Source organism: Salmo salar, chromosome 17 (genome assembly GCF_965601325.2).
Source record: "Salmo salar chromosome 17, fSalSal1, whole genome shotgun sequence".
NCBI lineage: Eukaryota > Metazoa > Chordata > Actinopteri > Salmoniformes > Salmonidae > Salmo > Salmo salar.
In genome coordinates, this window is record NC_138307.1 from 85,072,841 (window position 1) to 85,086,618 (window position 13,778).

The 13,778-nt window shown below is 45.9% G+C and overlaps 1 protein-coding gene across 7 annotated transcripts in view; it reads left to right on the forward strand.

The window, feature by feature from the left end:
- The first annotated feature begins 1,363 nt into the window (after positions 1-1,363).
- Positions 1,364-13,778, forward strand: part of LOC123728277 (rho guanine nucleotide exchange factor 39-like) — a 110,203-nt gene continuing 97,788 nt past the window's right edge. For all 7 annotated transcript variants that reach the window (XR_014381247.1, XR_014381251.1, XR_014381249.1 and 4 more), the window contains exons 1-3: positions 1,364-1,522; positions 6,022-6,204; positions 8,662-8,756. Coding sequence is in view for 1 of the 7 variants with exons in the window: in XM_082964296.1 (XP_082820422.1) it covers positions 6,055-6,204; positions 8,662-8,756 (245 nt within the window). In the remaining 6 variants the exon portion in view is untranslated. The remainder of the gene's footprint in view (positions 1,523-6,021; positions 6,205-8,661; positions 8,757-13,778) is intronic.

The window sequence follows — 13,778 nt, forward strand, 5'->3', positions numbered from 1 at the left end:
GTCAACTACAAGCTGAAAAATGTTTGAGACGGCTTATCTACTATTCCCTCGTTAGATGTTTAGCTCATATCACTCTGGATAACATTAGCTGTTGCTCTTGTTGTTAAAGTGCATAGTGAGGAGGAGATAGTCTACCTCGTCATGGTTGTTTGATCAACAGGACTGTAAGAGGATTCCCGTGGTATTTACAAACTTGCAGAAATCCATTCAGGTGTATTTTGTGGCTTTTGGCGAATGCCTTCTAATTATCTAAAGTTGCGCTTTTGCTACTGCCTGTAAACACACAGTCCAGTTCAAAGGGAACGATGCCAGGCCTGTGTGTAACCGATGTGAAATGGCTAGTTAGTTAGCGGTGGTGCGCGCTAATAGCTCTGAGACCTGAAGTAGGGTTTCCCCTTGCGTTGCAAGGGCCGCGGCTTTTGTGGCGCGATGGGTAACGATGCTTCGTGGGTGTCAGTTGTTGATGTGTGCAAGGGTCCCTGGTTCGAGCCCGGGTTGGGGCGAAGAGAGGGACGGAACCTGTTACATGTGTGCCAAATGGATTATTTGTATATAGGCCTACTGTAGCGCTGATTGGCTATGGTTCACCGGTCTGCGTAGACTCTGGTCCTGGATGAGACACATTTTTTTTATTAGGATTTATTTCCTGCAGTGTCTATTAATTGTCCAAACACACGACCCCTTTCCCACTCTATATTGCTATAGAATTTTCACAAATGACTTACTATATGTAATTCCCAAACATTCTATGACTTTATGACCAAATCTAAGCGCTCGCTTGTCAGAAAATGTAAAAACAAAAAAAGGCACCATATTCTTCCTGGGGGTGTATATGAACAGATTTGAACACGAAGCCATGTTGTTAAAACGCTGTCAGTTCCACTTTAAGTGGCATTAGAAGACGAAAAAGGATCCATCAAACACATCGTGTGTCATCACAGTGGTCTCTAACTTGTGGTTAGACTCGCTCAGGTGGAACAAACTTAAACTTGCATCTTTTTTTCAATGCTGATTTGAATGTCATTGAGAAAACAGAAAGGTGTCGTAATGTATATTTTTTCCACAAACATCCTTTCTATATTTAAAAATAATCATCCTGTTTTTCAAAAGTATCTGTAATCTGATTACAATACATTTTTGTTCTGGTAATGTAAATGATTACATTTTTATCTACTCAGATTACATGTAATCAGGTACTCCGCAACCCTGGTAATTGAGTAGGAGTCTGTGTTTTCACATGCAATAGTGATTGCTTTTGATTAAAACGCTGTATTTGCCTTCCCAATGAAAACTAGTTTGAAAAAATTCAAAACGTATGGAAAAGAGATGTGTTTCTGGACGTTGCAACATGCTGCCTTGTTGACATCCTGCCACGTCACTAGGCTGGGCGGGTCAGTTTCGATGATGTCATATCCCCTGGGGGACCGGGAGCCAATAGTGTTGCTCGACAACCCGGAAGAAACAGCAGCCCGTAAAGAGCGCCCTGGATTTCAATTTTGAACAGATAAGAAGACGTTGACAGGTGAGTTCATCTTTTCGACCTAAGCAACATTTTATGTAGTTTATAAAGTAATATCGCTGTAAATGTGTAAGTCGAGTCACATTCCAGTCGCTACCTTTAACCATGTTGCTTTCCTCTACGTTGTCGTATAACTTTGCAGAAAACAGGGCTAACTACGTTCATTGTTTGTTGTTAAAGCTAAACGTTATTTGCGGTGCTCACGTCGAGAAACATTTCAGTTATGTTTTTTTGAAATGTTGTCCTGTAAGCTATACAAAACGTGTTACTTTGTCGTATGCAATAATAATTTGAACGCGCAAAAGCGGTGAGGGAGGAGTGCCCTTCTCAAGTTAACCGAGCGGAGCAGATTACTGTTCATGTTGTCAACAAGGTATCATGATGCATCGTCCTGAAACACATCTCCTTTTTCAGACTACTTTTAATTTGGAATGCAGATAAGTCGTTGTTTATTAAAAGGAATCACTTGTAACATGTGTGAACACAGAATCCCACTCATTCCACATGCTCCTACGTCACTTCTGTTTTGAGCCGACTTCCGCCATGGTCTTTGAATAGAGTACCACAGTCATAATGCCCATAAAACCAAAGGGTCAAACCAGAAAATGGTTCCAATTGTTTTTCCACCATTCATTTTTCCCATAACAGATTTTTTTAGAAACCCTTAAAATAAGGTCTGTGTTTTCGTTTAGGCTTCCCTGGCATGACGTTTTTGATAACTGTAAATCTCTATAGGACAAGGTGACTTTTAGCAGTATATTTGCCTGTATTTACCTCCTAAAAATGAAAAGCTAATTAGTTGCTCGTGGCTCTCATAAAGAACTACAAATACCATAATCTGGACAAGACTGCCAAATTGAGGCAAAGGTAAGACTCTGGATTAGCGATCTAGCTACATTTAGTAATTAATAAATTGGCTAAATTTCTTTTAAATGTACAATTTTGTGACCTGTCTTGTGCAAGTTTAAATTTGACACAATACCTGTTTAGCAAAGGTGACAGACAGAGATGATTTGCAGGGATTTGTAGTCTTGCATGATGTCTACGTTGGTGCTAATTAGCATTCTAGAACCTGAGAATAGAGACGAATATATTGATAATAATCACTTTGTCCAGGAGAGATCTACATAGTTATCACGTCGTCATGCCAGGGTAAGCCTCACCCCGGGAGGCAGTCTGGTTCCACAACGAATGCAATCATCTTTCTCCCAGTGGTGGAAAAAGTACACTTAAGTGAAAGTAAAGATGACTTAATAGAAAAATATAGTTTCCCCCCCCCCCCCTTTTTCTCCCTAATTGGTAGTTATTCTTGTCTCATCGCTGCATCTCCCGTACGGACTCGGGAGAGGCGACGGCCGTGAGACGTGCGTCCTCCGAAACACGACCACGCCAAGCCGCACTGCTTCTTGACAGAGTGCTCGCTTAACCCGGGAAGCCAGCCGCCCCACCAATGTGTCGGAAGAAACACAGTACAGCTGAAGACCGAAGTCAGCGTGCACTGCGCCCGGCTGCCACAAGGAGTCGCTAGAACACGATGAGACAGGGACATCCCAGCCGGCCAAACCCTCCCTCTAACCCGGACGACAATGGGCCAATTGTTCGCAGCCTCATGGGTCTCCCGATCGCGGTCGGGCCACAACACAGCCCGGGATCGAACCCGGATCTGTAGTGATGCCTCTAGCACTGCGATACAGTACCTTAGACCACTGAGCATTTCAGGAGGCCCCATTAATTGCTTAAAAAAAAAAGAGTATTCTGCAAAAATACTGTATGTTCTATACGTTAATTGGCATATTTGAGTTAGATAATGTAATTTACTGTAAGTTAGCTCTTTGTGTTTATTTCTGAACATGATCAACTTACATTTGTAACACACGGGACATGAGCCCGAGTCTCCCACAGGAGCAAACAATCATCTGTAGACCAAGAGAAAATTCCCTGGAAATGTCCTTTTGGTCCGAGGGCAGACACTGGTTTTGAAGTTCGCGGGGGGGGGGGGGGAGGAGGCGAGGCTACCTCATCACATGACCCACCATGTCCGCTACACATTCAGAACATGCATATAACGTTTGTCTGTTTGCCGCTTTTTTTGTTGTTGTTGTTGAAAGATGCATACTTTCAGCTTTTTCTGAACTCACTTCTCTCGCGTTTAAAACATAGAGGTAAGGTCTGCGCAGAACAAATACACCGCTGAAGTTCACCTAGCCCACGTCGGTCGGCCTGGCCCACGTCGGTCGGCCCGGCCCACGTCGGTCGGCCCGGCCCACGTCGGTCGCCCCGGCCCACGTCGGTCGCCCCGGGCCCACGTCGGTCGCCCCGGGCCCACGTCGGTCGGCCCGGGCCCACGTCGGTCGGCCCGGGCCCACGTCGGTCGGCCCGGGCCCACGTCGGTCGGCCCGGGCCCACGTCGGTCGGCCCGGGCCCACGTCGGTCGGCCCGGGCCGGCCCGGGCCCACGTCGGTCGGCCCGGGCCCACGTCAGTCGGCCCACGTCAGTCGGCCCGGGCCCACGTCAGTCGGCCCACGTCAGTCGGCCCGGGCCCACGTCAGTCGGCCCACGTCAGTCGGCCCGGCCCACGTCAGTCGGCCCACGTCAGTCGGCCCGGCCCACGTCAGTCGGCCCACGTCAGTCGGCCCGGCCCACGTCAGTCGGCCCACGTCAGTCGGCCCGGCCCACGTCAGTCGGCCCGGCCCACGTCAGTCGGCCCGGCCCACGTCAGTCGGCCTGGCCTATGTCAGTTGACGTAGCCTCGCAAGCCAATGGCAGAACGTACTTTTTTCTTTTTTTTTTTGCTTCAATTGTTTAATTTCCAATCTGTCCAGGCTGATATCCAGATTTGAATCTGGTACCATCGCACAGTGTGTCGTGATGATCGTAATAGACTGAATCTGATGTACAGTCTGCAAAGGTCTTTACTGCTAATGGGGAAAACCTCCAAAATGTCATAACACAAGGAGGAATGGAACACAGACATGTCTGCTCCTTATTAGCTAAGAGGTGCTTTCACATGCCCTTCTATTGACCTCCCCCTTTCTCTCTCCCCTCATGTCCCCTGGCTAAGAGGTGTTCCCCTTTCTCTCTCCCCTCATGTCCCCTGGCTAAGAGGTGTTCCCCTTTCTCTCTCCCCTCATGTCCCCTGGCTAAGAGGTGTCCCCCTTTCTCTCTACATCTCTCCCCTCATGTCCCCTGGCTAAGAGGTGTCCCTTTCTCTCTCTCTCTCTCTGTGTGTGTGTGTGTGTGTGTGTGTGTGTGTGTGTGTGTGTGTAACCCAGTGCTTTCTCCCTGTCTCTGATTCCCTCCTCTCCCCTTGTTGTCCCTTAACTAGGTATCCTCCCTGGACTCCCTCATTAGTGTCATCTCCTCTGTAGCACCATAGAGCAGGCTGAGACACCTGGGTTCAGTCCCAAATGGCACCCTATTCCCTTTTATAGTGCACTACTTTAGACCAGGGCCCATAGTGCACTATATAGGGAATAGGGTGCCATTTGGGACAAGCGTTAGAATCCAAGGCCATTACTTAGTCTGAGGGCAGCGCTTTAGCAGCAGTTAACCCCAGTGACATCTCCCAGGGTGCCGAGTGTCAACGACAGCCTTTCACTAACTAACACACTGTAAACAACAGGGTCTGATCAATGACACACAGAGTGCCTTTCTGGGGGGGGAGAGAGGGAGAGAGGACAGACTGCGTCAGAGAGCGAGGGAGGACTGGGTCAGCGAGCGTGCGTGCGAGGGAGGACTGGGTCTGAGAGCGTGCGAGCGAGGGAGGACTGGGTCTGAGAGCGTGCGAGCGAGGGAGGACTGGGTCTGAGAGCGTGCGAGCGAGGGAGGACTGGGTCTGAGAGCGTGCGAGCGAGGGAGGACTGGGTCTGAGAGCGAGCGAGGGAGGACTGGGTCTGAGAGCGTGCGAGGGAGGGAGGACTGGGTCTGAGAGCGTGCGAGGGAGGACTGGGTCTGAGAGCGTGCGTGCGGGCGGGCGAGGGAGGACTGGGTCTGAGAGCGTGCGGGCGAGGGAGGACTGGGTCTGAGAGCGTGCGTGCGAGGGACTAATTGCATCACCAACCACAGTTCCTTCCTCAGCACTGTGTCCTTTGGTCTCCTGCAATACTATTAGTTATTGAGCTCTATGAAATACTTATTCTTTGACGATGTAAAAAATATTAGTGTGATTGTCAATATTGCTGGTGGATATAGCCTCTTCACAAACTTCAGGTGAGATTTCTAGGCCTAGTGAATTTCAGAAACCTATAATGGTTTGGAAAAAGTAAGAAAACGTCCAATGTTTTATTCTCTACAGCTCTGGAGTCGGTGTCCACCCCAGTAGGACCATGAGTTTCTCCCCCTAATGATTTCATCTGTCTACAGTTGTCCTGATCTGTAGTCCGCCCCAGTAGGACCATGAGTTTCTCCCCCTAATGATTTCATCTGTCTACAGTTGTCCTGGTCTGGAGTCCGCCCCAGTAGGACCATGAGTTTCTCCCCCTAATGATTTCATCTGTCTACAGTTGTCCTGGTCTGGAGTCCGCCCCAGTAGGACCATGAGTTTCTCCCCCACCCCCGTGGGCCCGACCAGCAGCCGTAGTGTCCAGGAGCAGAGAGAGAAGTGGGAGAGAAAGAGAACCCGTACAGCCAGGGCCCTGGTCCAAACTGAACAGAAATACTGTAAACAACTACAACTAGTCAACACGGTATGTGAACAGCACCTGCTATTTATACTGTCATACGTCCCAAATTACACCCTATTTCCCTATATAGTGGACTAGTTTTGATCTGGACCCATGGGGCTCTGTTGAACAGTAGTGAGCTGTGTATGGAATAGGGGGCCATTTAGGGACTCAACCATTTGTCTGCTGAAACAGGAAAGGGGATACCTAGTCAACTGTACAACTGAATGCATTCAACAGAAATGGGGGGAGGACTTGATCCTAGATTATAATGAATCAGATTACATAGACGGGGGGGGGGGGGGGACTTGATCCTAGATTATAATGAATCAGATTACATAGACGGGGGGGACCTGATCCTAGATCATAATGAATCAGATTACATAGACGGGGGGGACCTGATCCTAGATCTGCACTCCTGCTCTGATACTCTTCTGAATCCAGGCCCGGCTGTGTTTCCCTGCCTTCAGATGGGCGGAGAGCTATACTATGTGCTTATAAACACTAGCTCACACTGTCTGCCATGATGGATTTTATGTCCTGTTTTCATTTTGTGAAAAACACTTAAAATGCAACTCTTCTGGCACTGAATGACCGATCTGCATGAAACTTGACATGTGACGTCTATGGACAAAGATCTCTCAACGCAATACAGACTAGTACTCTAAACAACATGGCCGCTATTGACCAAGAAACAGTTACATGGGCGTGGTCTGGATAATAAATGCATGGATATTGGTATTGTAACAAAAATGTGGTACAAACACTGTCAAGACTCAACGTATGGAACAACGTTCATATCGACCACACGGTGGCACTATAACGGGCACATGTTAATACCTCTTGATCTGTTTGACACAGCGATGAAATTTGGCACACATGCTCAGGGATATAAATCTAGCCTACTCACGTGATATCTGACACCACTGGCCCGATTCTTTTTTTGACCTTCACTTGGGCGAGTGATTCGTCTTGCTATAGGGATCTGGCATTTACCAAGCTACCCTGATTGGTCCGGAGGGGGGAGGGGGGGGGGGGGCTGCATCCGTGGGGGACGACATTTCTGCTGTTGCCTTTACAAAATATATATTTTTCAATTCCTGTTTTTTAGTTAGAGCAGGATCACAATAAGCCAGACAACAGGCCCGTGATGACCCCACATGTTAAAACGACAAGCCAGACAACAGGCCCGTGATCACCCCACATGTCTAAACAACAAGCCAGACAACAGGCCCGTGATGACCCCACATGTTAAAACAACAAGCCAGACAACAGGCCCGTGATGACCCCACATGTTAAAACAACAAGCCAGACAACAGGCCCATGATGACCCCACATGTCTAAACAACAAGCCAGACAACAGGCCCATGATGACCCCACATGTTAAAACAACAAGCCAGACAACAGGCCCGTGATGACCCCACATGTTAAAACAACAAGCCAGACAACAGGCCCGTGATGACCCCACATGTTAAAACAACAAGCCAGACAACAGGGTGTCCAGTAGGCTACGGCTGATGGGGAATAGGCCATTTGGCATGTGGACCTGCTGTGTATTGAACGTGTAGGCTACGGCTGATGGGGAATAGGCCATTTGGCATGTGGACCTGCTGCGTATTGAACGTGTAGGCTACGGCTGATGGGGAATAGGCCATTTGGCATGTGGACCTGCTGTGTATTGAACGTGTAGGCTACGGCTGATAGGGAATAGGCCATTTGGCATGTGGACCTGCTGTGTATTGAACGTGTAGGCTACGGCTGATGGGGAATAGGCCATTTGGCATGTGGACCTGCTGTGTATTGAACGTGTAGGCTACGGCTGATGGGGAATAGGCCATTTGGCATGTGGACCTGCTGTGTATTGAACGTGTAGGCTACGGCTGATGGGGAATAGGCCATTTGGCATGTGGACCTGCTGTGTATTGAACGTGTAGGCTACGGCTGATGGGGAATAGGCCATTTGGCATGTGGACCTGCTGTGTATTGAACGTGTAGGCTACGGCTGATGGGGAATAGGCCATTTGGCATGTGGACCTGCTGTGTGTTCACTGGACTGCTCTGTTGTGCGCTGCCAGACTGCGGTGGTGCAGTCAAGGTCAAATATGCTAAACCGTTGTTTGTTACATCACGATGTCGTCACCGTCGACGATGGCTGCCAAACATTGTCGATTTAAAAAAAATATATATATATATATAAAATTAAAAAAATGACGATGCAATGGTAAAATCGGCCAACCCTAGACTAGGGTACCATTGGGGACGCGGACTAGGAGTAATTGAGTTGTCGGTGGTCTAATCTCTTAAACCGCTTCAGTCTCATGGGAATCCAATGGAACCAATGCAACACCATGCAGCTAGATAGCAGACAGGCTTAGCTATACAAATACTAAATTTTTCTTTCTTGTCTCTGCGTGTGTGTACGTCTCTGTGTGTGTGTGTGTGTGTGTGTGTGTGTGTGTGTGTGTGTGTGCTCTCTTGCAGTACTTTGTGGAGATTCTGAAGGCCAAAGGCACCCTGAGGCAGGACATTAGAGAAAGCATCTTTAGTTCCATTCCATCCATCCATTCAGTAAACCAGTAAGTATCTCTTTAATAATTAATGACAGGGAGGAGGAGGGAGGAGGAGGAGGAGGAGGAGGAGGAGGAGGACATTAATTGGCACCCTCCCTGGTTCTCTCACTAGTAGTTCAGAGTGTTGTTTTGACAGGCCTCAGACAGCTCAGGGCCTTGTCTGCTGAAGCCCACACACAACCCAATTCCAAATGTAGAAAACATCTCCTCAAGAAACTAAACAGATAAGCACCGACTTTACCTAAAACCTTCAAGCCAGCGTGACAGCATGAACAAGGTGAACCAAACTTAACCGCTGTCCTCCTTGCCATGTTTAATATCGTTGTGTGTGTGTGTGTGTGTGTGTGTGTGTGTGTGTGTGTGTGTGTGTGTGTGTGTGTGTGTGTGTGTGTAAGTGTAAATAACAACAATGTGAGATTTGGATTTCTACAACCAGCTATGTTCTTGTACCCTCTAACTCAACTCTGGTCCTGGAAAACCAGTTCTACTGCATCTAATCAGGATCTGATTTACACCAGGTTTGGGTGTAAAATATAATGATCAGGTCGAACAGAAATCCAGACCTCGTAGGGTCAGAGTTGAGTAACCCCCCCTGTTCTAGAGTTTTGGTAGTGTTCTGTGTTCCGTATGGAATATGGTTCCAATTACAACATAGTCGTGTTCTATTTAATCATGTGGTTTATAGCTTCACAGAATGAGCATCGTACTGTGTTGAATAATGATCAGGTGTTGAGTCCCACAGGTCCTCATCTCCACTCTGAGACTGACAGGCTTTCTTCCTGAGAGTGGCGTGATGAAGACAGAGGGGTGTATTACTGAGAGTATGTCCCAAACCACTCCCTATATAGTGCACTATGGGCCCTGGTCGAATGTAGTGCACTATAAAGGGAATAGGGTGACATTTTGGACGCGGGTAGAGTGTGACTGTATTGGATAAACTGGTGCATCTCTATCAGTGGAGGCTGCCGAGGGGTTCTGAGAATATGAAATATACTTATTCATGTCACTGAGGGAGAGAGGGTAATGTATTACGTTTACATTATGTCAGGATATGTTATTGTCAGACATCAGGGATCCTCTGGGAGGAGAAGAGACACAGTCTGGTACCAGTCACCATGACAGCCGTGAGTGAGTACTTTGGGGTGGAGGTCGACCGATTTTTAAATTATGGCCGATTTTCAAGTTTTCATAACAATCGGTAATCTGCATTTTTGGATGCCGATTGTGGCTGATCACATTGCACTCCACGAGGAGACTGCGTGGCAGGCTGACCACCTGTTACGCAGGTGCAGCAAGGAGCCAAGGTAAGTTGCTAGCTAGCATTAAACTTATCTTATAAAAAACAATCAATCTTCACATAATCTCTAGTTAACTACACATGGTTGATGATACTAGGTTAACTAGCTTGTCCTGCGTTCCATATAATCAATGCGGTGCCAGTTAATTTATCATCGAATCACAGCCTACTTCAACTTCGCCAAACGGGTGACGATTTAACAAAAACACATTGCCGGATAAAGCACAATCTTTGCACAAATCTACCTAACCGTAGACGCCTTTCTTAAAATCAATACACAGAAGTATATATTTTTAATCCTGCATATTTAGTTAAAATAAATGCATGTTAGCAGGCAATATTAACTAGGGAAATTGTGTCACTTCTCTTGCGTTCATTGCATTCAGAGTCAGGGTATATGCAACCGTTTGGGCCGCCTGGCTCGTTGCAAACTAATTTGTCAGAATTTTACATAATTATGACATAACATTGAAGGTTGTGCAATGTAACAGCAATATTTAGACTTAGGGTTGCCACCCGTTCAATAAAATACGAAACGGTTCCGTATTTCACTGAAAGAATAAACGTTTTGTTTTCGAAATGATAGTTTCCGGATTTTACCAATTTAACTGACCTAAAGCTCGTATTTCTTGTTTGTTTATTATAACGAAGTCTATGATTTGATCGAGCAGTCTGACTGAGTGGTGGAAGGCAGCAGCAGGGTTGAAAGCATTCATTTAAACTTTACTGCGTTTGCCAGCAGCTCTTAGCAATGCTTGAATCACAGTGCTGTTTATGACTTCAAGCCTATCAACTCCTGAGATTAGGCTGGCAATACTAAAGTGCCTATTAGAACATCCAATAGTCAAAGGTATATGGAATACAAACGGTATAGAGGGAAATAGTCGACGCGTCATAATTCCTATAATAACTACAACCTAAAACTTCTTAACTGGGAATATTGAACCACCAGCTTTCATATGTTCTCATGTTCTGAGCAAGGAACTTAAACGTTTAGCTTTTTTGAGACTAAATAGATTTTAATTATGTATTATATTAAGTTAAAATAAAAGTGATTCAGTATTGTTGTAATTGTCATTATTACAAATATATATATATATATATATATATATATAAAAATCGTCCGATTTAATCGCTATCGTTTTTTTCTTCTGGGACCTATAATCGGTATCGGCGTTGAAAAATCATAATCGGTCGACCTCTACTTTGGGGCAGAGGTCATGTCAGGTGAAGTGAGGAAGAACAGATATCACCAAGGTTCTGTCTAGCAACAGGGATCCATTGGCTGTTCAGATGTGTAGGAGGAGACTCGGCGTAGGAGAAAAGGTTAAATATCAGTGCTTGTGTGAATATGTCGTCGTCGTCTGTACAGCTGTTTGACCCTTTGGGAAGAATTAACTTGGTTTAAGCTTTCGTCGTGTCCGTCGGGTTCTGAATACCAGAGAAAGAGCTTAACAGTGCTGAGGGGAGGACGGCCCATAATAATGGCCTCAATGGAGTCAATGGAATGGTATCAGACATGTTTGTTCCAGCCTTTTTATTATGAGCCATCCTCCCCTCAGCAGCCTCCATTGATCTTTATAATAACTATTCTATTGAATCAATGGTTCATCTTCAGGGGCGGCAGGTAGCCTAGTGGTTAGAGCGTTGTGCCAGTAACCTGAAAGGTTGCTAGATGGAATCCCCCGAGCTGACAAGGTAAAAAATCTGTAATTCTGCCCCTGAACAATGCAGTTAACCCACTGTTCCCCGGTAGGCCATCATTATGAATAAGAATTTGTTTTTAACTGACTTGCCTAGTTAAATAAAGGTTAAAAAAAAAGCGTCTTTATCGTCTTTATCCTAGCTCTTCTATTGAGTCAGTGGGACGTCTTTATAGTAGCTCTTCTATTGAGTCAGTGGGACGTCTTTATACTAGCTCTTCTATTGAGTCAGTGGGACGTCTTTATAGTAGCTCTTCTATTGAGTCAGTGGGACGTCTTTATACTAGCTCTTCTATTGAGTCAGTGGGACGTCTTTATAGTAGCTCTTCTATTGAGTCAGTGGGACGTCTTTATAGTAGCTCTTCTATTGAGTCAGTGGGACGTCTTTATAGTAGCTCTTCTATTGAGTCAGTGGGACGTCTTTATCCTAGCTCTTCTATTGAGTCAGTGGGACGTCTTTATAGTAGCTCTTCTATTGAGTCAGTGGGACGTCTTTGTCGTAGCTCTTCTATTGAGTCAGTGGGACGTCTTTATACTAGCTCTTCTATTGAGTCAGTGGGACGTCTTTGTCGTAGCTCTTCTATTGAGTCAGTGGGACGTCTTTATAGTAGCTCTTCTATTGAGTCAGTGGGACGTCTTTGTCGTAGCTCTTCTATTGAGTCAGTGGGACGTCTTTATACTAGCTCTTCTATTGAGTCAGTGGGACGTCTTTGTCGTAGCTCTTCTATTGAGTCAGTGGGACGTCTTTATAGTAGCTCTTCTATTGAGTCAGTGGGACGTCTTTATACTAGCTCTTCTATTGAGTCAGTGGGACGTCTTTATACTAGCTCTTCTATTGAGTCAGTGGGACGTCTTTATACTAGCTCTTCTATTGAGTCAGTGGGACGTCTTTATAGTAGCTCTTCTATTGAGTCAGTGGGACGTCTTTATAGTAGCTCTTCTATTGAGTCAGTGGGACGTCTTTATACTAGCTCTTCTATTGAGTCAGTGGGACGTCTTTATAGTAGCTCTTCTATTGAGTCAGTGGGACGTCTTTATAGTAGCTCTTCTATTGAGTCAGTGGGACGTCTTTATAGTAGCTCTTCTATTGAGTCAGTGGGACGTCTTTATAGTAGCTCTTCTATTGAGTCAGTGGGACGTCTTTATAGTAGCTCTTCTATTGAGTCAGTGGGACGTCTTTATAGTAGCTCTTCTATTGAGTCAGTGGGACGTCTTTATAGTAGCTCTTCTATTGAGTCAGTGGGACGTCTTTATCCTAGCTCTTCTATTGAGTCAGTGGGACGTCTTTATACTAGCTCTTCTATTGAGTCAGTGGGACGTCTTTATACTAGCTCTTCTATTGAGTCAGTGGGACGTCTTTATAGTAGCTCTTCTATTGAGTCAGTGGGACGTCTTTATACTAGCTCTTCTATTGAGTCAGTGGGACGTCTTTATACTAGCTCTTCTATTGAGTCAGTGGGACGTCTTTATACTAGCTCTTCTATTGAGTCAGTGGGACGTCTTTATAGTAGCTCTTCTATTGAGTCAGTGGGACGTCTTTATAGTAGCTCTTCTATTGAGTCAGTGGGACGTCTTTATAGTAGCTCTTCTTTTGAGTCAGTGGGACGTCTTTATAGTAGCTCTTCTATTGAGTCAGTGGGACGTCTTTATACTAGCTCTTCTATTGAGTCAGTGGGACGTCTTTATACTAGCTCTTCTATTGAGTCAGTGGGACGTCTTTATACTAGCTCTTCTATTGAGTCAGTGGGACGTCTTTGTACTAGCTCTTCTATTGAGTCAGTGGGACGTCTTTGTACTAGCTCTTCTATTGAGTCAGTGGGACGTCTTTATACTAGCTCTTCTATTGAGTCAGTGGGACGTCTTTATAGTAGCTCTTCTATTGAGTCAGTGGGACGTCTTTATACTAGCTCTTCTATTGAGTCAGTGGGACGTCTTTATACTAGCTCTTCTATTGAGTCAGTGGGACGTCTTTGTACTAGCTCTTCTATTGAGTCAGTGGGACGTCTTTATACTAGCTCTTCTATTGAG